At 41.7% G+C, this 25,726-nt stretch overlaps 2 protein-coding genes across 6 annotated transcripts in view; one reads left to right on the forward strand and one right to left on the reverse strand.

Annotated features, from left to right (window-relative positions):
- Window positions 1-25,726, reverse strand: part of CACNA2D3 (calcium voltage-gated channel auxiliary subunit alpha2delta 3) — a 728,899-nt gene that overhangs the window by 97,195 nt on the left and 605,978 nt on the right. The window lies entirely within an intron of this gene.
- LRTM1 (leucine rich repeats and transmembrane domains 1) lies at window positions 9,982-20,752 on the forward strand. 2 transcript variants are annotated; one of them, XM_084634448.1, is made up of 3 exons: window positions 9,982-10,394; window positions 11,902-12,498; window positions 20,114-20,752. In XM_084634448.1, the coding sequence occupies exons 1-3, from the start codon at window positions 10,388-10,390 to the stop codon at window positions 20,593-20,595; spliced, it is 1,086 nt and encodes a 361-aa protein (XP_084490574.1). In that variant the 5' UTR covers window positions 9,982-10,387; the 3' UTR covers window positions 20,596-20,752. The 2 variants fall into 2 exon arrangements, with proteins under 2 accessions (XP_084490574.1, XP_084490575.1); XM_084634449.1 differs by having other exon boundaries at window positions 20,162-20,752.

A 25,726-nucleotide genomic window follows, 5' to 3' on the forward strand; every position in this document is an offset into this window, starting at 1 on the left:
CAAATAACTGACCCAACAGGCAAATATCTGTTCCTATCTCAGACACTGGCTATTCCTAGATGCATCAGTGGAAGGTGAAAAAAACCCTGCAAAAACAGTAATTATGGAATACATTGCTCATAGCGGAATTCATGTCATTAGTGGTTAGTTAATGGCCCAAAGTGGGAGGATTTAGATCCCTTCTAAACATTTTTTATTCTATCCAATGTATTGTACCTATGGATGCTCTCATTAGTCATATACATTTCCAAATCTTATTTGAACAAGAACCAAAGGAAGGCAAAATAAGCCAAAAGGCAAGACCAAAATGCTGCTCCTGCCCCCAAAATCAGTTTTCCAAGTGGAAAGACCATAACTTCCATCCCCAGATTTGCTCTCCAGCATCTGACTGAAAAGCTTTTGCTTTACTCCGTTGAAGGGTTAAAGCTGAACAAATTGGAACTGCCACCAAGAGGAGGTAAGAGTAGTCTCTTAAACAGCATTTTACATCATCTCCCTTAAGCTATGCAGTAACCAAGCAGGGGCACTGGCAAAGTTTGACATTCTCAATCCCTAGCTGGTATCACTCTAGTCATCTCCCAGCCCAGTCAATCAGGAGCTTCCACCTCTGTAGCCAGCCTGGGCAGAGACACATAAAGGAGTTTGGTAAATACACCTGGTTAGCAGTTTCTGAGTAAACTGTGCCTCATGCAGAGTTGTGATGCTTCTCAGGGGAACCCATGGTCATGGGGAATCTCACTACCAGCTGCTCTTAGCATGAGGAAGTCTTGTCTGTGCCCCTCACAGGCAGGGGTGGCGAGTTGTGTGTGCGAGTTATATGGGCTCCAGCAACATTCAGGGCCCGGGGGCCCAGCTCCACCAATGTTTGGGGCCGGGTCTCTCCTCCAACCCCGCCTGCCATCCCCACGCACCTCCCCCGAGTGTCCCTCGACCCCCACTTGCTGCCCCCGCCCGCCTCCCCGGGGTCTGGAGCAGAGCATCCCTGACTCTCCTCTGCAGCTCCATGCTGCCTCCCTGCATCAACTGCTGCTTCAGGGTCCTAGTGCCCCCCCAACCATTGCTGCCCCCCATCCAGCCTTCCCCCTCAGACCCTTTCATTTTCCAGTGGGACCCTCCACCAGCACAGCCCCCCCCCCACCTGCAGTCACCGTGTCACACCTCAATGGCCCCCCCTCCCTCAGGGAGTCTTCAGGGAAGGCAGATCAGCACTGTATGGCTAACACTGTTGCAAGCATCACGAAGCATTTTAGGGAGGGTCAAAGATGTGTGAGTGGAGAGTGGAAGTTTCCTTTACAGGGTACAAGAGGCCGAGAAGGGGGAGAAGAAGAAGAGAGCAGAGAACAACTAACGGGAATTTCAGCTAGCTCAGTCGGAAGATAAGACACTGGCCCCAGCAGCCCAAGGACACTGCTCACAGCCGAAACTTGGCTGACAGCAGAGAAAGACGGGGGCTTCAGGCTTTCCTGGGCAAAAGTGAGAAAGAAAAATCCAACTGCCCAGACATGCAAGACAGCAAAGTCAGCCTGATCAAAAACACAGTCCAGGGCTGCAGAAAGTAAAAACACCGACGAGATGACCTGTGTCCCTGGGAATGGTGAAGAGACCACAGAAAGCAGGTTTGGACTGGCACAAAGAGCACTAGGAGCAGAGATACACCCCCAAGGGAGCCCAGGACTTAAAACGTCCTGAGAGCCAGAGCAACTTGGAGAGCACAACAGATCCTTGGACTGCCTGGGCCCAGGACAGCACTCCCGTCTACCTCCCTCCTCCCCTTTCTTCTGACGTTACACCCAGACTTGGCCAGTCTGGGTCGTGCATGTGTGAGCATGAAAGTGGGTTAGGGCTTGGGGCATTAACGCTTTCTTTCTTCCCCTGAGTGACATGGGGAGCGTTCCCAATACTCTCTGCTGTTATTTTATTATTTTATCAATAAAGCTTTAAAATTTTGACATGTGGTGTGTTACATCATCTCCACCCTTAACGATCCTGTGGCCTCAGACTGATCACCTGACGCTTCAGGCACACTGGTAACAGAAATCTGTCACAACCGCTCCTGCCCCACGCTGGACAAGGGTAAGCCCCACCCCCAGTGAGGCTACAGTGAGGGGCAGCAGCAGGAGAGGAGGAGCACATGTGATGGCAGCCCCCCCTCACGGCACCCACCACAGAGGAGGTGAGGGGGCTTCCTGTACCTGAGAGGGGCCCTAGGAGCACGTGCAGTGACAGTGGTGCAAGGTGAGTGTGGTGCAGGGGGGGCCCTCCCCACAGCTCGATGCTGCCTGCGGGGAGAGGGCTGGGGGGGATCCTCCTCTCTGGCCCTTGCCCCAGGGCCCAAACCCCTCATCCCCAGCCCTGTCCCACTCCAGAGCCCTCACCCCCAGCCAGAGCCATCACCCCCTGCACCACAACCCTCTGCCCCACCCCGAGCCCCTCCCAAACCCCTCATCCCCAGCCCCACCCCACCTCAGAGCCCTCACCCCCGCACCACAACCCTCTGCCCCACCCTGAGCCCCTCCCACACCCCTGCACCCCTCATCCCCAGCCCTCTGCCTGAGCCCCCCCACAGCTTAACCCCATGACCAGCTCCACCCCAGAGCCCTCATATTTTTACATTATTTTAAAAAATATACAGTAACTCCTTGCTTAACATTGTTATGATATGTTCCTGGAAAATGCTACTTTAAGTGAAACGATGTTAAGCAAATCCAATTTCCCCATAAGAATGAATGTAAATATGGGGGTTAGGTTCCAGGGAATTTTTTTTTGCCAGGCAAAAGACTATTTTATATATATACACAGTATGAGTTTTAAACAAACAATTTAATACTGGTACGCAGTGATGATGATTGTGAAGCTTGGTTGAGGTGGTGGAGTCAGAGGGTGGGATATTTCCCAGGGGATGCCCGACTGCTAAATGATGAACTAGCACTCGGCTGAGCCCTCAAGGGTTAACACATTGTTGGTAATGCTGCCTCACACTCTATAAGGCAGCAGGAATGGAAGGGGTGGGGGGGAGACAGCATGGCAGAGAGACACATACCCTTTGTGTGAGAGAGAGACTTTGAGACAGCAACTGCTGCCAGCAAGCTCCCTCCATTCTGAGCCCTGTTGTGTCCCTCACTGCTCTGTGGAGATGGGTGGGGGCAGGAATGGGGGAGGGGCACACCCTGACATGAGCACTCCTCTTCCCCCTCCCACCCTGCACAGCAAGCAGGAGGCTCCCAGAGCAGCTCCAAGGCAGAGGGCAGGAGCAGCACAGGGTAGTGTGGGGGGGAGGGACACTTGAACTGTCCAGCAATTGATAGTCTGCTGGGCAGCCGTCGCACAGGGAACTTAGGGGAGCTGGTAGGGGGGCTGCCGGCCCACCCTGGTTCCAAGCCCCCACCACTAGCGCTCCAACGGGCTGCTCCTTCTGCAAGCTGTGGACAAAGCAGGCGGCTGCCAAACAACACTAAAAGGGAGCAGTGTGCAACTTTAAACAAGCATGTTCCCTAATTTAGAGGTTCTCAAACTGTGGTCCATTCAGGTGGTCTGCGGAGAGTTCCCTCTAAGGTGCACTCTTGGGCGGCCGCACATGAGAGAATGAAGGGCCATCCACCTAATTATTGGAGCCGCACAGGCTTGGGGAGAGAGGGAGAGAGCCCCTCATCCTTCCCAGCCCCAGCTTGGGGGCTGCTGCGCTGGGGGACAGGGCACATCCATCATATTAGAAAGGTTACGACTACTGATTAAAATATGAGTTGTGTGCTTTTACGTGTAGAACAAAAAAAGTTGTTTATTATTAAGGGGTTTTTTTATATAGCAATTTTATCCAAAACATTTTACAATAGTTAGCTAACGTTACAAACAACATTTGGAAAGATCATTAAGTGGTCCACCAAGACCCTCAGCAATTTTCAAGTGGTCCGTGGAAAAAAAAGTTTGAGAGCCACTGCTCTAATTGATCAGTAACAGAACAATAAAACAACGTTAACTGGATGACTTTAAGTGAGGAGTTACTGTATATTGGCTTACAAGGCAGGTGTGTGTGTGTGTGGGGGGGGAGAAACTTGGACCTGTTCTGGGCACCACCAAAAATTATACAAACCTGCCGCCCCTGCCCACAGGTTGGCTCCCTGACACTACCAGCCACAAGCAGCACAAGCACTTCCTTCTCAGCCTGCTGGACTCTGCTGTCCTCTGCAGGTTAGCGATAGGGACACTCGAACCCTCAAGTCCACCAAACATTTCCCTGGAGTGCCCAGCCGCTGATCCACTGGACACTCACAGAATTCCAGATTCTCTGTTCCTAAATGAACAGTACACCACAGTTTACCAGTTTCACTGTAGAATACACCTCCGCTTAACACACAGCACTTAGATTGGTTCACAGAGAAAGCAAGTATAATTTTATTTAAGAACAGAGATTCAAATGATAGCAAGCAGAAATACTAGGAACAAAGGGTTACATATAAAATAAAATCCTAACATGCACTCTAGAGCTTAAACTTAACTAACAGCACATTATTATGTCACGAGAGCAAACGCTAACCCAAAATCCTTCCAGCATCTTACAGCCAGGCTTGGCTGTCATCTTCCAATCATGAAGCAAACCCACTGCCAGCTTATTTCATAGGTGAATGACACAAAGGTATTCCTTTGCAACCCCAGATATATCAAAACAGTCCTTTGACCATTATTCGTAAATAGGACAGAATACTTTGTATTCCTTTCTGAAGATTTTGCCATCTCTTGTTAATTACTTTATCTTGATGAGTTGGGGGCTTACTATGCAGAAGGATATTCATTGTTAAGTATACAATGTTCAATTTTGAGAAGGAATACTGAACAAGTTTGGTGGAGTCCTCGCACTCCTTGAGCACCAAGACTGTCATCAGATCCAGAAACTGAAAGAGCTTCTTGTGTCCTCTCACCCTCTTGTATCAGAATGTGGCCCATAGCCAGGAAAGACTGGGACAGTCTCCCATGATACAATACTATGTTTTCTCACGCAATATTATGCTTATTTTGCAAGAGGTGATAGGTGGGCTGTTTCAGTATTATTCATGGGTTTTGTCCACAAGCTCAATTTGAAGAAGAGACTGTATTGCTTTGAATTGCATCAGAGATTTCCAAGACAAGATTATTCGTTTAACTAGTTTAAAATCATTCATTAGCAGAATGGAAATCTAATGTTCACACAATTTCTAGGTTAAGCAACTGTTGCTATTTTAGCCGATTCCATGTCAAAAACAGAAGGAAAGTACAAGCGTGAAATGACCAGAAAGCACTGTGTTTATGAGCAAATTTCATATGTAATGATGCCTTTCTGTACTTGATATAAAATGTATTAGAAACAGAATGTTGTAGCTTTAAAGTATTTGACACATTTGTTTATCTTCATATTATTTCCCTATTGCTAGATTCTCTTTAAATCCAGGGTGTTTTTCTGTAAATAGAACTTCTGTAAATAGAACCATACTCCTTCTTCTGAATATGAAGTAATCAACTGCTTTTGGCTAGAACTGTGACAAACTATCTTCTAATCATTGGTCAGTGGGGTGCCCCCACTAAGGGGCAGCAGGGATAGAGGGTGTTAGTTTAGTGGGTTGTCTTTACATTTGTGATGGGAAACATCATGTTACATTCTGATACAGCAAGGCACAAGTTAGCTTAAGTGGTCACAACAATAGTTGCTGCACCACATCAAAAAAGAGAAAATCTTAATGTTCAAGTGCCGAGAAGTAGAGCAGATTTCATGGTTATTCTGTTTCTGGCAAATCTCTACTTGCCTCAGTATTGTAATTTTCACCACATCAGACTTTTCTCTCATAACCAAAGCATTACTACTAAGAAACAGGAATAGAACATGTATTATAGGGTGGGAAAAACTCTGTTTACAAATACATATCTTCACTGATTTCTATATAGGGAAGAAAACACCTACACACACATGAAAGGTGAATTAACAGATTTAATCATAGGTTTCCAAAGTTGAATGGGGCATGAAGATTTAACTAAAAAAAGCAATAACTTCTTATATCACGATGCAGAGAACATAAAACAAGCCCTGTGTTATTGTTGGAAATGAACCTCACACAGTGCTTAACTTTCAATGACCTTGCCCTGTGAACATCTTTTCAATTTGTTGAGTGCTAAAAATAACACAATTGTAGCTGCAAAGGATTACTCAGACTAAGATAGGCACTTGAAAGGCATTCTTTACAGCTTCTGTTAGTTCACACAAAGTTAGTTCACACAAGAGCACAGGAAATACACCTGGATAGCAAGCTCTCTTACACACACACACACACACACACACTCAGATCATTGAATTAATCAGCCTACGGAAAACTTTACTAAAATCCGTGGAGAATTTTTAAAGTGAGAAAAAACAGAGCCATAGCAGGAAACAACAACATGAAGAGTTACTGTATCCTGTAACAAGGTCAGGAGTTGCTAGGGGGGCCCTAATGTCAGTCATCATTGATGCAAGGGACGGGATATGTCAAGAATGGAGGAATGGCCTTTGTTGCAGGAACTGCAGTGCGGCAACACTTAAGGCAAGGGCATTCCCAGCTGCTGTGGCTTCAAACAGCAAAACATAAAAATCAAAGATGTGGAACACTTGCTGCTAGCAGGGCTGCTAAAAGTGTTATTTCTGAGTGTTACAGTGGCTCATCTCTAAATGTTACAGTAGCCCCATTTACATCTAGGTCAATCCTAATTAAAATTAGTCACTGTTAAACACAATATTTACTTCCATTTGTGCATGCATTTGCAGGGGGTGGGGCAGGTAGCAATAACTTATAGCACTAAGGTTTGGAAGCCTTTGTTTTAACCTTTTATATAGTTTGGTATTAATGTGAAGGCCACTACCCCTGGCCTTTAAATTCAACACATTTGGAAAGTCAAAGCATTTAAGTGCTACTGTGGTGCCATGTGACTCACATTCATAGGATTCTTTTTCACTGTGTTGTCTTTCATCTCGAAACAACATGATGTGTCATTCAACAAGGGTTTAAGAAACTAGACCGGGGTGGCCAATCTGTGGCTCTGGAGCCACATGCGACTCTTCAGAAGTTAATATGAGGATCCTTGTACAGGCACCGACTCCAAGGCTGGAGCTACAGGCGCCAACTTTCCAGTGTGCCAGGGGGTGCTCACTGCTCAACTCCTGGCTCTGCCACAGGCCCTGCCCCCACTCCACCCCTTCCTGCCCCCTCCCCTGAGCCTGCAGTGCCCTTGCTCCTTCCCCCTTCCCCCCCGACCCTCCTGCAGGCCACAAAAGAGCTGATAGGGAGGTTCAGGGAGGGAGGGGGAGCTGCTGATTGGCAGGACTGCTGGTGGGTGGGAGGTGCTGGGATCGGGGTCGGGGAGCTGATGGTGGGCTGCTGACACATTACTGTGGCTCTTTGGCAACGTACATTGGTAAATTCTGTCTCCTTCTCAGGCTCAGGTTGGCCACCCCTGAACTATACAGTCTGTCATCTACAGCAGTAACTGTACTATTCAGTGGATGAAAAATCATGATTACTTTACAGAGTGTCAGTTGCTCTACATTTTCAGTCACTGTTCAGCTTTCCTTCGATTCTTTTGACTGGTGTCAGATACAGTTCAACAAAGTACCTCCAGATAGTAACAAAGAATTATATAGTTCTAATTTTTCCAATTTTTTCCTCACCTTCCTTGAACAATTTCTATTTAGTTACCACATTTGTAAGGTGCCACAATTTGGGGCGGAGTTGGGTAAAGCATAAAAGCTCCACTTTGGAAATGAATCTGCAATATCAACTCTCCTCTCCAAACTCAGGGCCAAAAATTCTACCCTTGCATATGCCTAGGCAACTCCCGCTGGAATCACTGGCAGGTTCATGTATGTGTGAACTGTTAGGACACCCAGGAGCAGAGACTTGTCCAATAGCAGTAGAGGCCAAATCAGCCTTTTCAGCATACATCTGACCAGGAAATGTTGTCATTTTCTGCTGGAAGAAGAGCCGGTCTTTTGAATTCCTGCTTTTGTCAACTCCAGGTAAGACCAGTGTAATGCCCATGAAGGCTACGTAGAAATTACAGCTAATATAGCCTATAGTGGTCCACCTCCTAAAGAAGAAACACTGACAAGAATATACTGCACAAGTGCTTTGCAATCTACAGGATCCTATCCAATTCAAAGTCCTGCTCCTCTGCCACAAAGCCCTAAATTGGGCTGAAACCTGTCCATATCTGTGACCAATGGGTGCTCTCTCTCTCTGTCTCAGGGCAGCATTCATTCCGGGCACGTCAAGTGAAAGAATTCCATATGCACCTATATGGGGCCTTGGCCAAAGCTTTCCTGGTGAACAGTCTGGGTTGCAGATCTAGGCTCTGAAACAGTCAAGACTGAGTCCAAACTTTGCCACGTTCACAGCATATTGCAAGACCCACCTCTTTGATCAAGTGTTTTCCTGCTGGGAGAGTGGAATACCCTAACTCCAACTGGAGTACAACCTTAGTATTAAAGGGTGTGTAGGAGAAGTACGGAGTGGATTGCTTTGCTTTCTTCAGGGTGGCAATCTTACTTATATTTGTAGAAGATATTTATAATTCAGCTTGGAAAAAAGGAGACTAAAGGGTGATATGATAGAGGTATATAAAATCATGAGTGGTGTGGAGAAAGTGAATAAGGAAAAGTTATTTACTTGTGCCCGTAATACAAGAACTAGGGCCCACCAAATGAAATTAATGGGCTGCAGGTTTAAAACAAATAAAAGGAAGTTCTTCACACAGCACACAGTCAACTTGTGGAACTCCTTGCCTGAGGAGGTTGTGAAGGCTAGGACTATAACAAGGTTTAAAAGAGAACTAGATAAATTCATGGAGGTTAAGTCCATTAATGGCTATTAGCCATGATGGGTAAGGAATGGTGTCCCTAGCCTCTGTTTGTCAGAGGGTGGAGATGGATGGCAGGAGAGACACCACTTGATCGTTACCTGTTAGGTTCACTCCCTCTGGGGTACCTGGCATTGGTCACTGAGGGCAGACAGGATACTGGGCTGGATGGACCTTTGGTCTGACCCAGTATGGCCATTCTTCTGTTTTTATGTTAAGATTAACTAGAGAAGACAGAACTTCCGAAATTAGTTTATAAATTATTGTATAAATAATGTAGAGGCAGAATTTGGCTCTCGGTCTCCTGAAAGCTCAAGCTAATTAATGTACAAACCAAAAATTAAGCTGAGACACTTTCTGCATCATCTCATAGTATTACAAATAAGACTAGTAGCTGAGTTCACTGCAAGCTGTTCTTGTGCATCCAAAGGCAGAATTTGGCCCTAACAATGTTACATTGTATGGTCAGCATTTGGAGAGGCTTGACATTTTGTGATGGTGCAGTTTCAAGGGCCCTCTTCATGACAAAGCTAACAGATGCATAAAAGTGAGCATGTGACCTTAAAGAAGCTCATTATACCAGATTTCACATTCCTTTGAACACCTTATCGCAGCTTTAATTCTATGGCAGTCATACGCCATTAGCCCTTTTACTATTGTGAATGCTACAATGTGAAGTGTTATTTTATTTCTAAAGAAGTTAACAGCGAGATAAAGTCAATATATTACCATGTGAAATATGAGTTTTCAATCAAATGTCACTTAAAGTGTCAACGCATTTGCGAAAAAAGCAGACCAATATTTTTAGTATCCCATACAAATATGTTTGCCATTCTTATCAAGGAAGGCACCAGCTCTGTGTTCCCATGCAACAAAATCCTGTCAGCACAGTTAATCCCTGTGGATGTCAGAAGAATAAGCCCCAGAAGAGCAAACAACTGCACTGTCAAAACCATGTCATCAACATGCAAGCCTATTTCTAGTATTATTACACACTCCATTGCCTCCAATCACAACCCAGGAAAACTAGAATCCATGTTCAGAGTCATCTGATCTTGAGGAATTGACACAGCATGGCTAATAATCCCACAGAATTCAGAAACTACATTGGATTTTAAAAAGGCAGCCTTATTTTTGTACCTTGGATTTGAAGCAGATTAAATAATAGAAAAGGGTAGGCTATCAGCTCATGATTTGTATACTACAGCTGTCCAGTTTGAGCTGACAGACATTCTTTGCAGGGCTAGTTGACTGAATAAGAAAGGCAGAGAAAAACTCAGAGTAATAGGTGGACTGTAAAAAAAAAAAAAAAGTGTGATAGAGGGGGGGAAATGAATGCAACAACAACCAAAGCTGATGGAGTTACTCACTAGAACAAATAGTTAAAGCTCCTTTGTAAACGACAAAATGAAGGTATAAAGGAAACTGGATTAGTTCATAGTCCTGACACACACTTCAAGTTGTAATATAGTGTAAATTACTGTTCTAAGTAAACTTGGACTAAGCTTTCTGCAAGCAGGACAACAATAGAACCACCATGAAAGGTGAGCTATAATTTACTTTTTAGACCTATAGTGAAGTGCTCTGTAAAGAAATATTTCCTTTGCCAACCAGTTTCTATTTTTAACTTTACAGTGGAAGTTACTGTTTAAGTTGTTTTTCTTGTTTCTGAAGCTAACAGTTGTAAAACGGCACAATGCTACAGAATATTTTTTTCTTGAACACAGAATCAGGCACTGTAGCAAAATTTTCAAATACAATTTCATTTAGAGTGTTAATTAATAAGTGGTTTGCAAGGTAAATTGTTGTCACAAAAATCCAAACCTTTCATTTACAGATTTAATGTGTTCAATACGGAAATCTCATTCTGTTGTTCTTTTAAGATAGTGTTCCTGTTACTAATTAATGTTTGAGCTCTACACGTCAATATGCACTGTATCCTTTATTTTCCAAGACTTTTAAATAATAATTGATGAGAAGCTTTTCTACTTTGAAATAACAGATACTATTAATGATTCGATGCATCACAAAGACAATGTTAAAAAGGATTTATCCACCTATTGCTCTGATTCTCCGGAGCCAAAATAATTCATATGGGATCAGCAGCCAAGACTCCCTAATATATCTTTATTATTCCATTGTATGCATATTAACATAACTTTAGGCAGCATGATGTTTTTAAAGGAATAGCGTTAACCACATATGACAGGTACAAGGTATTATTATTTCAGTCAAAGCCAACTGGATCACCGTCAGGAGCCATGGGAGTAGATAATTTTAAATATTAAATATCATTGAGTACTCCTGTCACCTCATTTATCATTTTAACAACTGTACTTCACAAATGTTTGCTTAGTGGATAGATGTTCAAATCTTTGGAAAATACAGCTGGCATTCAGATAAAGGAATTTCAATTAATAAGCATAAACATGGGTGGATATTTTAAAGAACAGACTAAAAAAATCTGGCTCACTGGAAACTTTTGTTGAATCCTCTGTAGTGAAGTCTTTGAAGATTATTGTTTTCTCTAAAGGAACACAAGCTTAATTCTTTAAGGTGCAACATTCAATCAAAAAAGTAACTAAACAGGGACTGTGCTTGCAATTTTAACATACAGTGATTCAGAATCACTGGCTCGGAACCACTATCACTATAGAAAGATAAACATTACAATTTAATATCCTTGGGAACTCTATGAGAGTGTTTCATTCCTATGGGTATGTAGCAGCTAGAAATTCATCATATTTTTATGGCAAGGGGGTGATGGCTAAGCTTGCTAAAAGTTATTTGCATTTAAGATAAAGCCATGAAAAGTAGCTCAGTTTGAAACTAGAGAAAAATTATCTTTAGTCTACATTATATGAGGTTTCCAAAATTTTATCTAGGGCTGATTTATACTATTCTGATGTACCAAACTGTGAAACAAATGTACATTATTGTCCATTACCAAAAAGTACATCTTTTGTCTATGCTACCAATGTTTGTATTACCAAAACACACCGATTATAAATTAGTTTCACCACATTATCACTTCTTTTACTTCTTGTACAGGTGAACTGCTTTTGGTTTCAAGTATCATTGTACTAATGCATATGGTATGTGGATGCCCCGAAAAGTGCCTATGTCATCAAACGTCAAAGACAGTGGACTGCAGGAATCAAGGACTTGTTGAAATTCCCTCCCACATACCTCCTGAAACTCTAATATTACAGTTGCAGAATAACCATATTTGGAAAATCAATCAAAATGCATTCAATGAGACCCCTTTGCTCAAAATTTTAGACTTGTCTAATAATTCTGTTTCAAATTTGTCATCGGGTGCTTTCCAAGGATTACGATATCTACAGGTTCTAAACCTAACCAAGAACTTGATTCATTACCTAGAAAACAAGACTTTCAATTCCCTCCCTCAATTAAAAGAACTGGATTTGTCATCCAACAGTATATTACATTTGCCTGAAACTCTAGGAAATAATACAGAGAATATAACTTTATTGTCTGTTAAGTATAACAAGGTTCAAAGACTGGACAGAATTCTGCTGGAATCCCTCCCAAACCTGAAAGTTGTTCTTTTCAAGAATAATCCATGGCAATGCACTTGTCATGTCATTGGCCTTAAACTGTGGCTAGAGAGTTTTTTATACAGAGGTAAGTAATTTTCTCTATTAGATAAAATGTAAAGAAAATGGTCTAACATATACTTGATCTATCCGAGCTACCATGGCCTTGATACCAGAAAGCACTTAAGCACATACTTAACTTTCTCTCTGCTCTGGACTAGAGTTTGGCAAATACCTGAGTTTTCAGACTGCTGGAAGTTCAAGAACATAAACTCAATTTGGGTTAAATTGAATCCAGAATTTAAATAAATATTGGCAAAGGAAACATGTAGTTTGACGCAAAGCATTTTGTTTCCAGACTTTTAAAATAGGCTCAATTAAAAAAAAAAAAGAGGAAGTAGAGGTAATGGTTGTGGTGTGGTATATATCTTATAACTTTTAGCCCGGTACTTAGGATATTCACCTGGGATATGGGAATCCCCACTTTGGAGCAGGGATTTGAACCCCCAGAGATTAGTGCCTACCAGGCTATTGACTACTCTGGGGGAGGTCTCTCTCAGTATCTCCTGGTGAAGCTGCTTGTATAAATAATTATTCATTCTAGTAAGGACTTGAACTTGGGTCTGCCCCCTTCCAGCGGAGTGCCCTAACCACTGGATTAAAATGATAATACAGAAATACACAATGCCACGGTAAAGGAAAAATTAAGTTTGTATGTAGTTTAAAAGCAGCACAAAGTTGTTTGGCCATATCTCTACCTGCATTTAATATCTTCCATTTATAAATCCCTTAGTTATTCTACATAAAAAGAGAATAAGACTTAACTCTGTTTTTTGTAAGTCAGAAGTTGTCTCGCTCTGCTTTTGAATGGCATTGCAATGCTTTGTTCTGAGCAGCTTTAGAATCCAAGATGATTAGATAAAAGGGAAAAAAATCATTTATAATCCTAAAATGTTTGGTTTTTTTAAGTATATCTCTTTTATATGCAGTGTAGGAAGTGAAAGGTATTAAAATTAAAGGAAGACCTGGCTCTGATTGCTGTGGGAGCTAGTCAGACTTTGAGAAGTCAAAAGAACAAGCCAATCCTATTTCCTCTAAAATAAACATTGATGCATGAATGTGATACAAATACTTCCTTGGTTTCCTATCTGTACGTAGATCAACATATTGGCATGGTACAAGGCAACAGCTCATGTGAAGATGCGCTATGTCTTCTGTTTGCCCTCTGTAACACAATTGCTATTCAGTGTCCATTGATAGCCTTCACTCATAGTTATATGGGCAGGAATTTTGAAGATGAGATTTGGTTTGTGCACAGAAGGAAGGCTGAAGAGATGAGATTGAAAGGAAATCTGACATGTCATAACCCATGACAGATTGTCCTTTGTTGTGCCTAAATAGAGTTGCTTTAATCATTCAACAAACAGAAGAGTTTCTGTGGAACTAACCAACTAATTTTCACTCCTTATTTCTCCTTCTAATTAATTACTTTTAAATGACTTTGTGCAAGAATAACTTTAAACCTTGCAAAAATAACCTTGAAAACCTCACACTTTGGTTACTAGAACTGTTTAAAGTTCATATGCACACTTCCTTGTTAAAATGAAATGTATATAATTGGACAATTTATATGTCCAGTTAGTGAATTGGTAACAAACAATCAAGTCTCCAAATGTTTCACCGGGAAATTCTCACTACCATCCAGTCACACACTGAGTACACCACAGGTAATCACTAAACTACACCCCCCCCCTCAAAATTTTATTTTTATTTCAGGAATTACCACCATGAGAAGAGACATATTTCTTTTTACAGTAGCTCTCTTTTTATGCTGTGGCCAAATCATAGGGCCAGTTCCTTAGCATACCCAGCGCAGACGGAAAGCAGCATTTATTGTGTACCTGAAGGAAATGGTTAGCATAAGGGGAATCTCCAGCACAAGTTAAGCCATTGCAGCTGGGCACAACTTAGAGTGGACTTGAGGCTGTTCTAAACTGTGCTGGAGGCACAGCTCTCAGGCGTTCTAGGAGTGGGGAGCCGGAATGATGGTGTAATAGCACCTCCAGAGCCATCTGTTCTAGAAGCAGCATTGGCACAGACAAGGATCTGGTCCATTGGATCTGTGTTAAAGCATCTAAAGTACATTTAATTAAGTTCCATCAGTACAAGATGCCTAATACTTGGCTAGGTAACAGGTGGGATTAGTTATAGAAAATAATAAATAAAATTAAACAAGCTTTTAAGCCAGTGATATGTGCAATTTATCAAAATATTCAACAGGCTAAGTTGATAGAGTGGGTCTGTAATTTAACTGATAAAAATTAGTCTCCTGAGGGCTTTCTCTCCCAGGGTTAAAGTCATACGACTTTCTGGACTGTTAAACTATTAAGTTATTTCTTTCAGCCTCCAGGCTTTTGTTACATTTTGCTGGACCTATTCCCTAGAACAAATTTTAGCAGGGGTTCTGAATTCCGTATGCAACAGAAGGTAATGATCCAAGATAAGCATATCAGATTATCTTAATTACTATGCCAGCAGCACAGCTTCTTTAGTTTATCTCAGAAACACAGCCATTGTTTGGCAATTCAGTGATTTTTTTTCTTGTCTCACCTTTGCTTTACAAAAATTTGCCAAAATTTTAAAAAATCAAGTGAAATGCAACACACAAACGCATTTTAACGACCAGTGTTGGAAGAAGTCTAGATATTCTGTACTCTAATATTTCTCCAGTATTATTCTTCTGTGACTTATACTAACCAAAATAAGTTATGTTCCTGTAACAGGGTAGCTGGTCCCTTAAATGAAACTGGGCTCAGCTCTTGCATTCCAGTCAAGTTCATCCTAGCTTGATGTAATGAGTTGGGCGTGGCTGGCCCCAGGGAGTTATAAATGAGAGTTCAGAACACTGATAGCATTTAGAAAGGAAGAAAGAGTCCTGAGAATAATACAGACTCCAAGGAGAGACTGCTAAATTGGAATTAATTTGCAAACTGGATACAATTAATTTAGGCTTGAATAAAGACTGGGAGTGGATGTGTTATTACACAAAGTAAAACTACTTCCCCATGTTTATTTCCTCCCCCCTCGCCCACTGTTCCTCACATGTTCTTGTCAACTGCTGGAAATGGCCCACCTTGATTATCACTGCAAAAGGTTCCCCCTCCCCTCCTGCTGGTAATAGCTCATCTTACCTGATCACTCTTGTTACAGTGTGTATGTATTGTTTCATGTTCTCTGCATATATAAATCTCCCCACTGTATTTTCCACTGCATGCATCCGATGAAGTGAGCTGTAGCTCACGAAAGCTTATGCTCAAATAAATTTGTTAGTCTCCAAGGTGCCACAAGTATTCCTTTTCTTTTTGCGGATACAGACTAACATGGCCGCTACTCTGAAACCTGAGAATAAAGAGCACTCAGAGGAGGGGATGCCCCTGAAGGTGGAGCAGTGAGAGTTCCCTCATTGAGCAGTGAAGCCAGATCAATGCAGGTGAAAACAGAAGGTACAAAGGTAGTCAGGAGGTCACCTACAAGCTTCCCCAGGCCCAACAGCCATGACTGGAGACAGCTGAAGGCTGAGAGAAGCAGAGGGAAATGCCTGCTGGCTCTCTGAGGTTGATAGCTAATGCTGAAAGGCCAGAGAGACCTGAAGAGTATAGGTACTTGGAGGGGGTGGAGGCAGTAAATGACTACAAACACAAGGGGAAGGGAAACAGAATAAGTTTGAGAACCACTGATCTAAGAGCATTGGGACGCCCAGGGCCTCAGGGGAAAGACCTGTCTGTTGGGCTCAAGAAGTGAAACACACCCATTTTGCTTGGTAGGATTGTCTTGTGGAGTTCTTTCTGCTACTGGAGAGGACTGCCTACTCTGCATACTGCCAACAGACACTCCTGTGCTAGCGGAGGCATCCACCCAAAAACCAAGCTGTCAAGTGAAGCGTCCACGGATTGGGGTGCCAGAGTCTGCAGCTATGTTCTGTGAGCAGTCCCGGAAACGTCGGGAGTGGGAGAGGGTGGAGAAGAAGAGGAAATCAGAACTGGCAAGGCCAGAACGGAGCAATCGGGATGACCATCACCCTTTCCCACTAGAGTTTGTGACAGACACATGACAAGAGTGGTAGGGGAGGGAAGATGTAGTTGCTTCAGTGACCACATAGAACTTTGGCTAGCGAAAGGAACAGTTGAGGCATCTGAGATCCAAGATTGGTCTCATCCCCCTTCTTGTGTACCAGAAAACAGTTTGAATACTTGAAAGGCTGTGGGGACTGGCTCCATTGCACCTCTCTGCAGGGGGAGTCCACCTCTAGGGTAAGAATACTGTCGTGAGAGTGATGCCTGGCATGGGATTAGCACAGGGGATGTGGAAGAGGCAGCGTCACAAACTCAATGGTATAGCCATGTCGAATGACACCCAGGACCCATTTTGTCTGTTGTTATTACTCTCCATGCTGTCAGAAAGAGTTTGAGATGGCCCCCAAAAGGGGTGGCTGGTAAAACCATTGGGGTGCAAAGTGGTTGATGGCTCTCTAGTTGCACTCAGAAATATCGCTTAGCAAAGATTGGGCATGTTGTGCAGATGACTTCATCATCAAAACAGGTGGATGAGATCTGTGGGCCTTCGGGCATTTCTGTGGAGGCTCATAGATGGTAGAACTGGGGCCATGAGCTCCAATATGGCCTACCTGGTTGATCCTGCTGTTGAAGCAATGGTGCCCAAGGAGTCAAGTACCAGTGGCTCCTGGGCTGAGCTAAGGTAGGGTATTGCCATGGTGCCACTGGGACCTTCTGATAGGTATGTCTTCAGAACGGGCAGCAGACCATGCGTAGCATCTGGATCCTCAAGCTCAGAGGAACCAGAGTCCTGTGCAAATGGTGGTGCCAACAAAATGGGGTGTGTTGGAGGAATTCAGCCAGAAGGTGGCAGATTCGAGACAGTGGATGGGGCTCTCTTAGTCGGCAAGAGTTCTGGAACTCATGGAAACCTCATCCTTTCCAGGGGAGGACAGCTGATGAGGTCCAGGAGGATTTTTGAGTCTCCCTGAGTCAACAGCTCCTGGTTTATGGACAGAACTGGGGCCAGTAAAGGGATCCATCTCTGGACCAATGATGCCGATGCAGGAGTGGTATGTGGGTCTGGAACTGGAACTGGAGGGTCTGTTGAGCAACTTTTTGTTGCTCTTGTGGGACTTGGAATTTGGTGCTGCTCCATGGCCGGAACTTGTGGACAGCACAGCATCTTTCTTAGACTGGAGAAAGACTTACTGTCATGCTTATGTGCATGCTCCCATGACTCACGACTAGGCCTTGACGCAGGGTCCATAGCACTGGTACCAGTGGAGCCGGACTGAGGATCCATGGTAGGAGACACTCTCTTGGACTGTTCAGGCCAATGTACGGGGGGAAGGGGGGGGGGTTCCCTGACCAGGATCTGACTGCAGCCCCATGGTAACTTGCATGAGGTGCTTTTTAGGACAAAAGACTCTGCCTTCCCATGAACAAGCAGGGAAGGAGAGGCAGATACCGCATCTGGACACGGTGAGGGCTTCCCCCAAATAGTACAGGCAGTGTTGGTACTCATTGCTGAGGGAAAACAAGCATGGGCAGAAAGGGCAGACTTTGAATCATGGACTTTTTGGCATAATCCAGTACCGGGGGGAATTGTTCGGCAGAGAACCGCAGAAGCACAGTCCCAAGTCCTTAATCGTACCAAACTTTTAGAAACAAGAAAATTGCTCCAGAAACAGCAAAAATCTTGACTATATACAGTACCAAGACCTGGGTGCTGTAGGGGGTAGAGGGAGTTGGAGATTGTTTGCCAGGTAACCGCCGAAGTGAGATCTCCAGCCCTTAAACCTACAAAACTTCTAAAAACAATAAAACCACTACAAAAACCTGAAGAATCCTGACTAAATATGAAAATAAAAAAAGTTTTTCTTAAAAAGTTTTGGAAAATGCATTACTAAGGACAAGAAGACAGCAGAAGCTCTGACACAGACCATGTGGCGGTGAGAAGGAACTGCAGATGTCTACCCCACCTTTTATCACCTTGGGCGAAACCATAAGGCAGTGCAAGGGTGCATGCATGGACCGATGGACATAACTACTTTGAAAAGCTCTGGTTCCAGGCATTTGCGCATAACCCTCAGTGGAACACTGATTGGGACCATCACTTGACGAAGAATAAAAGATTTCTTGAACTGAATGCAACTCAAGCAATTGATTCTTGTTTCATATACTTAAATAATTAAAGAGAATGCTTAAGTGATGGTAGAATTGTAGTTTTCCATTCCAACACCCTTTTCAGTCACTCATAACCATGGAAGGATCAGAGCTGCCAAATTTGGAACTTCAGCCATATCCACACTGAAAATGTCCATGTTTGGAAGTCTTTGGATCCAGGCTTTTGGTTTGACCTGTTACAGATCAAGGCTTCAGCTGCTAGGCTCTGATTCATCTTGGAACATCACCAATATTTGTCGGGAAGGTGGTCTTAGAAATTTGGTATGGGCCAATCTTAACTCACCAGCTTCTAAAACAAATTCTTTTTAAGATTAAAATTTCCATGCCTGGCCACAGAGGGAGAGGAATTTTGAAGTGACTTGATTCAGTTACTTTTGAATAATGCAAACTTGAAAATATACAATGGTTGTAGCCCTACCCAGTAGCTATAGGGCCATGATATGTGGGATGGTAAGGGAGCTGACTTCTGATACATATGTGCTCTAATGCACTAAGGACTGATCCTGCCCCGCTGCTTGAGCAAGGGTGAAAAGGCTCCCTACTCCATTCCCCCCACACCAAGTTCACCCATTCAGCGGAGAACAGGTACCAGCCCTAAAGGCTGCATGGGGCACGAGTCACTTTCAGGTTTACACTAGTGTAGATGGTGGATTCTCTGTAACTTGAAGTCTTTAAGTCATGATTTGAGGACTTCAGTAACTCAGCCAGAAGTTATGGGTCTATTACCGGAGTGGGTGGGTGAGGTTCTATGGCCTGCAATGTGCAGGTCAGACTAGATGATCATAATAGTCCCTTCTGGTCTTAAAATCTATGAGTCTAATAAAATACATAGGATATACTGTATGGACAACTTTGAAATTAGAAAATTCAACTGCTTTACTTTTCTAACTTTTGTATGGAGAATACTGGTTTTGGCATGTAATGTGAATGGTATCATGCTTTTATAAACTATGTAGAAAAAATCAGGGCATTTAGGATATTTTATTTTAACAATTTGCAGCATGGCAAATGTTAGCACATAGTGTCAGAATTATCACTACTTCAAGGACCATTGCTGTGAATGCTAATAGGAAATGTTTACAAAAGACATATTGTTTCCATCTATGTTTATTAAAAAAAGTAGTGGTAAGAATGTGCTTGGTAATAATAGCTCTTTGGTTTCACTTATGGCTTTATACCTGCCTATTTTTATACTACTGGGTGTGTGTGTCTGGTGGTGGTGCGGGGATGGAGGGGTTGTTTTGTTTTTACTATAAACATTGATAAAGTACAGGTAAATGTACTCCTAATGAATTATTGGTTACAAGTAATTGCTTATTTGAGTATATAAAAGTGTTATAATCCTAGTGTTTAACTAATTGGAAACATACACAAAATAATATATGGTTGTAAATTGTTTAAAAGTAGAAAAATGAAGCAGTTTATAAATTCCATTGGGCTTCGTTTTGTTTTTACATACAGAAAATTCAGAACGCCAAAGAGCTCAAGACTTTAATATGTTCTTTTCAGGAGGAATAAGTGATGGCATTATATGCTCAACACCAGAAAATCGGAAGGGAAAGGACCTCCTCAAAATTCCTTATGAGATGTACGGGGCATGCCCTCCCACAGTCGCTAATATTCATCTGGCTAATATTCATCACCACAACTTTGAGCACAGAAGTTCTCTGAAGCACACTCAGCACAATGAAAATGGAGAAAGTAGCCGTTCAGACTGTGAACCTAAACCAAAGCCAAGGCCAGTTAGTTTGCGTCATGCAATTGCCACTGTAGTAATAACTGGAGTTGTCTGTGGAATTGTGTGTCTAATGATGTTGGCAGCTGCTGTGTATGGTTGTGCCTATGCTGCAATTACTGCTAAATACCACAGAGAACACTTGGCCCCAGTAACAGAGCAGGGGAGTCCCGAGGAAAAAGAGCCATTTGGTAGTTCCTTGGCTTAAGTTACTTTTGGTCTTTGGTTTCACCCAAGTAAGACTCCTCGTTTCAATCAGAAGCTTAGTGTCAGGTATGACTGATTTACTTGTTACTCCTGTATTTTGCTTTTTCACATTAAAAAAGTTTCTGTAAAATAAGCATTCATTCCTGGGAAGCAATTTATGTTGAGAGGTGAAATAAATATATTATTTATGTTTTGTGCATGCATACATTCTGAAGTATTACATGAGGATGTGAGTTTGAGATTAATTAAATCTTCATGTAAACACTTTCAAATATTCTGTTCTACATTAACTAGTCCACTGTGTAACATTAGTATAATTCATGGCAATTACAAACAGACAGTCACTAGCCATCACAATGGAATGGAAAATGCAAAGCAATTTTAAGTGGCTTGGTAAAGCTTGCCTAATATGTACCTAAGGAATACATGGCAGAACAGTTACCTCTAAATACAGGTCATACTATCTAATAGTAGAACTGTCCAAATTATTCACTGCAAGTAACTGACCCAACAATTTTTTAAAAATAAATAATTTGCAAACACATTTTCTACTATTCGACCGGCTCTACTAGATAAACCATTTTAATATTGCACCCATGATGTAGTTTATGACATGGAAAATCCATAATTAGCTATAGCAGTTCAGTTCTAGGCCTTGTCCAAAGATAGAAACATCTTTCTCTTACTTGGGGAACAGTAAAGAGGAGCTGGCAAGATGGAAGTGAAGGAGAAATGGTTAACATGACTGCATCATGGCATTCTGATAAAAGGATTTGAGAAATGGCATGGACAGAAGCAAAAATAAAATATAGACATAGAAGCTACACTTTCTTCCTCAACAAAGGACTAATACACAACCACCACAGACACTTCTGATGGTCTTAATTCATAAAACTTCCATTTGGCAACTCTCATAACAGGAATAAAATAATGGATTTGGTACTGAAACCAATACAATTATGTGTTTGTATACTGTTATTCTCTCTCTTATGTCTGGCTAGATTCCCCGTAGGATGTATCCTAGCAGAGGAATCCATAAGCAGAAAGTTTGCTATAAGAGGAAGTTGCAGTCACAAAATCCTCAACACCAGAGAACCAGAAGGGAAAGAATATTCTTAAACTGCAGAAACATTTTTCAGATAAAATATTTGGCTAGGGAGTTCACTGCACCATTTAAATCTAGTATTAGATTATTATAATATATATGTCTAAATTTTCTAGCCTGGATTTTAGTTTCAGAATTAGCATTTTGTAACAAAAAAAAAAAAAGGAATTTTATTTTAACTAGTGTAGTGATGCAAGGGTATTGGATGGAATTTTACCATCTGTGCACTAAATGAAGATCCTCAGTGCCAAACCAAAGGCAAAGGCCCTTTACTGGTGGGAATTACAAGGGAGCTGGGAGACACATACACACAAGCTAAATTTAGGGTCCAGGGCACCCATGCAATTAGACTGCAGATGCAAATGTGAAAAATGCTAAAGCTCCAATTGACTTCAGTGGAGCCAGGATTTCACTGACACTGCTCCCAGTAACCTGGGACTCAGCTATGGCCCTTTAAGTACAAATACCCTCTGCTCACCCCTTAAAAAAAAACAACCCAACCTACCAAAACCTTTTAGACCGTCTTCCTAAAGAAGCAAAAAAAGATACAAAAATGATTTTTAAATATTTTTTAGGTCACCTTTAAGCTGCTTTTGCCATTTTCATGTGCACTTAAGGCCTTAAGTCCATGTGAAATTCTGCCATAAAGCAAGATACTTCTTACTTCCATTAGTGCATTCCTTTGTATGACTGGAGTAGGCCAATCCATACTAAATGTGTCATATACATTCTAACATGCTGTATGTTAAAAAAAATGCAGAAACATCACATTATGCTTTGATAAAATTGTATACATTTATAAATTCAGCCCACGGTTGCCACAAACAGCCATTTAAGATGATAATGTTTACCAACAGTTTAAATGTCAACAGAGGAAAATATAGAGCCAATCATTTAAATTAACAAATGCAAACTTACAATTTTGCAATATGAAAAATGTAATGTTTATCTGTAAAAATAAAATTCAGATGAAAGACACAATTTGCTGAGTATTCTGTGAGAACCACAAATTATCTTTCACAACCACTGCAGTTCAGAAGGGATGATTTTCAAACGCCTTACAGATTATTTTTAGCTGCTCATTGTATACTGCTGAATCCAGGGATTCCCTACAGAAATGGCCTTAATTTGTAAAACTATGGACATCTGCTGCTGCTGAAATAATGAGTTATTTGCACAGATTTATTTTGTCAGTAAAGGTAATTGACAAACAGTTTCAACAATGCAATGTAGAGTATTTCTATAAACACAGTGTTTCCCCCGCAAACTCTGGAAGAGCCCCTTTATTCCTGAAAACATCAGGATAGCTTGTTCACTGCTTGCCATTTGGAAAGACAGCTGAAAGAAATGGATTGTACTATTCTTATCTTTCAAACAGGGGTCACCTTGTCACTGCTTTCAGAATCGATACCTGGAAAATGGAGACGAAGAATGTGGTCCTACTCGCAAATTTGTTCCCCATTTAGAATAGGAGACAAAACCACACAGATTTCACTTTGTTCTCTACAGAAAAAGCCCATTAATGGTTATACATGGAGAGAAACACAAGTACTGAGTTTTCCATACTGAGTGCTGTATGCAAGTCTTTCCATCCAAAACTTGCAGAAGGATAATAAAAATGTAACTTCATTACCCCCAAGTGATCCCACTTCCAATCAGAAAGAGAACGCCCCTCCTTGTTTTTCAAAGTAGGCAGCTCAATTACATTATACATAGTGTATCTTTCATTTGCAACATTAACAAAATAAGACACCATTGTTTGCATAATAGTGACCTCCTATTTGCTGCTGGCCAGGTGACAAAAGTACAGAGGCTCCCTTTAGTTCAGCATTGAAAAAGTATGCTTATTTGAACCTCTTTAGTCTGCAAAACAGGTCTGGAAAGGTCATATTAATAACATTCACACAAGATTCTTGGTATTTCCTGGTTTTGTGTTACCTGAAATATGACTGCATGCGCCCCTGGTAAGGCAGCCAGCAACATCAATCACCTGGATGTAGCATTGACCTAGGGTTGCCAACTGTCCAGGATTGACCTGAAGCCTCCAGGAATTGAAGATTAATCTTCAATTAAAGATTATGTCATGTGATGAAATCTCCAGGAATACATCCAACCAAAATTGGCAACCCTCCATTGACCCATCATGGGGGAAGGGACAGATGATTCAGTGACAGCAAAGTACATGACTACAGCATGTTATGAACAGAGGTTGAGCCTGTGGTCAGCTCTGCGTGATTAGAGAGCGATTGATAGATTTAGGGCCAAAGTTTTCCATGGACTTCTTGCCTTTGTGGATATTGCAAGCTGAGGTTCTTCCACAGGATTGCCATTCTTGCTTCAAGGAGGGAATGAGAATCTGCAAATCCTGTGCGTTTTTGGAAGCAAAAGGTTTTCCATGGAAGGGGATAAACTAGCTAACCCACAGTATTTAATTTATAATGAATGTATTTATTATCCTCATAATTGTAGAGAAACAAACAATACATTGCTTAAAATTCAAACCAATGCAGCATTATCTTAATTTCATAAAATCAATCCAGATTCTTTGCCATGTAATCTAATCAAGGAATTATTTGGTTGGCAGCAATGTCCTTTGGCAAAAACCTCTACAATCTGCTACTAGAGCACACTGCTAGACCCACACACCTGCTAAACTTTCCCACGTTAGCTACACTTTTCAAAAAGAACAGCCTAACACAACTGGCCAAGAGTGAGGAGCAGAATCCTCTTTGAAGTTCACTATACATATCAGCATACAGATCTACTCTACCTGTGCAGCACTTGGATTCTAGGTGATGAGTGCTATAGAATAAAATAGACAGATTAGGCAGCCGTGGCACTTATGCTCAGAAATTATGATTACATTAACAGAGAAATATCCCCCTCAAGAAATGTGCTATCAGATAAAATCATCATTTCTAAATGGTGAAGCCAACTGAGAGTGTGTGCATGTGAATGCCTTGAACACTGAACGTACATTCTGTTTTTTACTGAAGCCATTAGTATACATTTCATTATTAGATTTATGAATACGAAGAGAATATGAAAAATGTATTAGGCCCTTTGGAAAAATATAAACTAACTGTTTTCCACTAAAGCATGCTGGGACGTGCAAGGGATTTACTAAGCATTACTACTGATTATAATGTTCAGTGGCTTACAAACTGGAGTAAAGATTAAGTAAATCACTGTCTTGACTGATGAGAAAAGCATATATTTTAGAAACTTAGAATCTTTGGATGGCGTTTCAGTGTAACGGCATGTTCATTTTCCCTTAAACATTACTACTAAGAGAGACTTTTTATAGATGAGGTTATTGCTTTAAAGCACTTTTCATGGTTGTAGTCACATTCAAAGTAGTGGCAGGTAAAACAGTGGGTAAGCTGAACAGTACACAATATTTTATGAACAATTAATAGATGCTTTATCCTACCTAATACTTTAACTTAATATACCATAGTGCAGTAGAATGGAGGAAATATTTGACTACGTGGGAGACATTTACAATATACTTCATTCCTAAAGGTAATTGGTACTTACAGAGTGTTAACCTGTTGAAGTTAATGGCTTAATTTACAAGGCTCATATTTGTAAAAGTATGTGTTGGGACTTTTCATTTACAAAACTCCCAAAGCATATGCTTACAGGCACATCCACATGACACACTGGGTACACATTTTTAAAAATCTGGATCCAAGGCTTTTAAATGTCATTGAGTCTACTGTACTAATTCTTAAACCACTACCAGTATCCTGAGATAACTGACTGAAGAACAGAATTTTTCACAAAGCTAATAATGGGTAACTAAATACTAACAGGTAACCTGGAATATTCCCATATTGCAATACAGTCAAACCTCACTTACCTGAAGCCTGGTCAACCGAGAGTCTTAGATAGTTTTGGACAGTTGACATGTCCTCTGAGTTTGATTTCAATGTATAAATGATTGTATAAATGTATAAATGTATAAATGATTCAATGTATAAATGTATATGATTTCAATGTATTTCAAAGACTTCTGTGCTGA

The sequence above is a fragment of the Lepidochelys olivacea genome (genome assembly GCF_965140295.1).
Source record: "Lepidochelys olivacea isolate rLepOli2 genome assembly, chromosome: 7".
In the NCBI taxonomy this organism is placed as follows: Eukaryota; Metazoa; Chordata; order Testudines; family Cheloniidae; genus Lepidochelys; species Lepidochelys olivacea.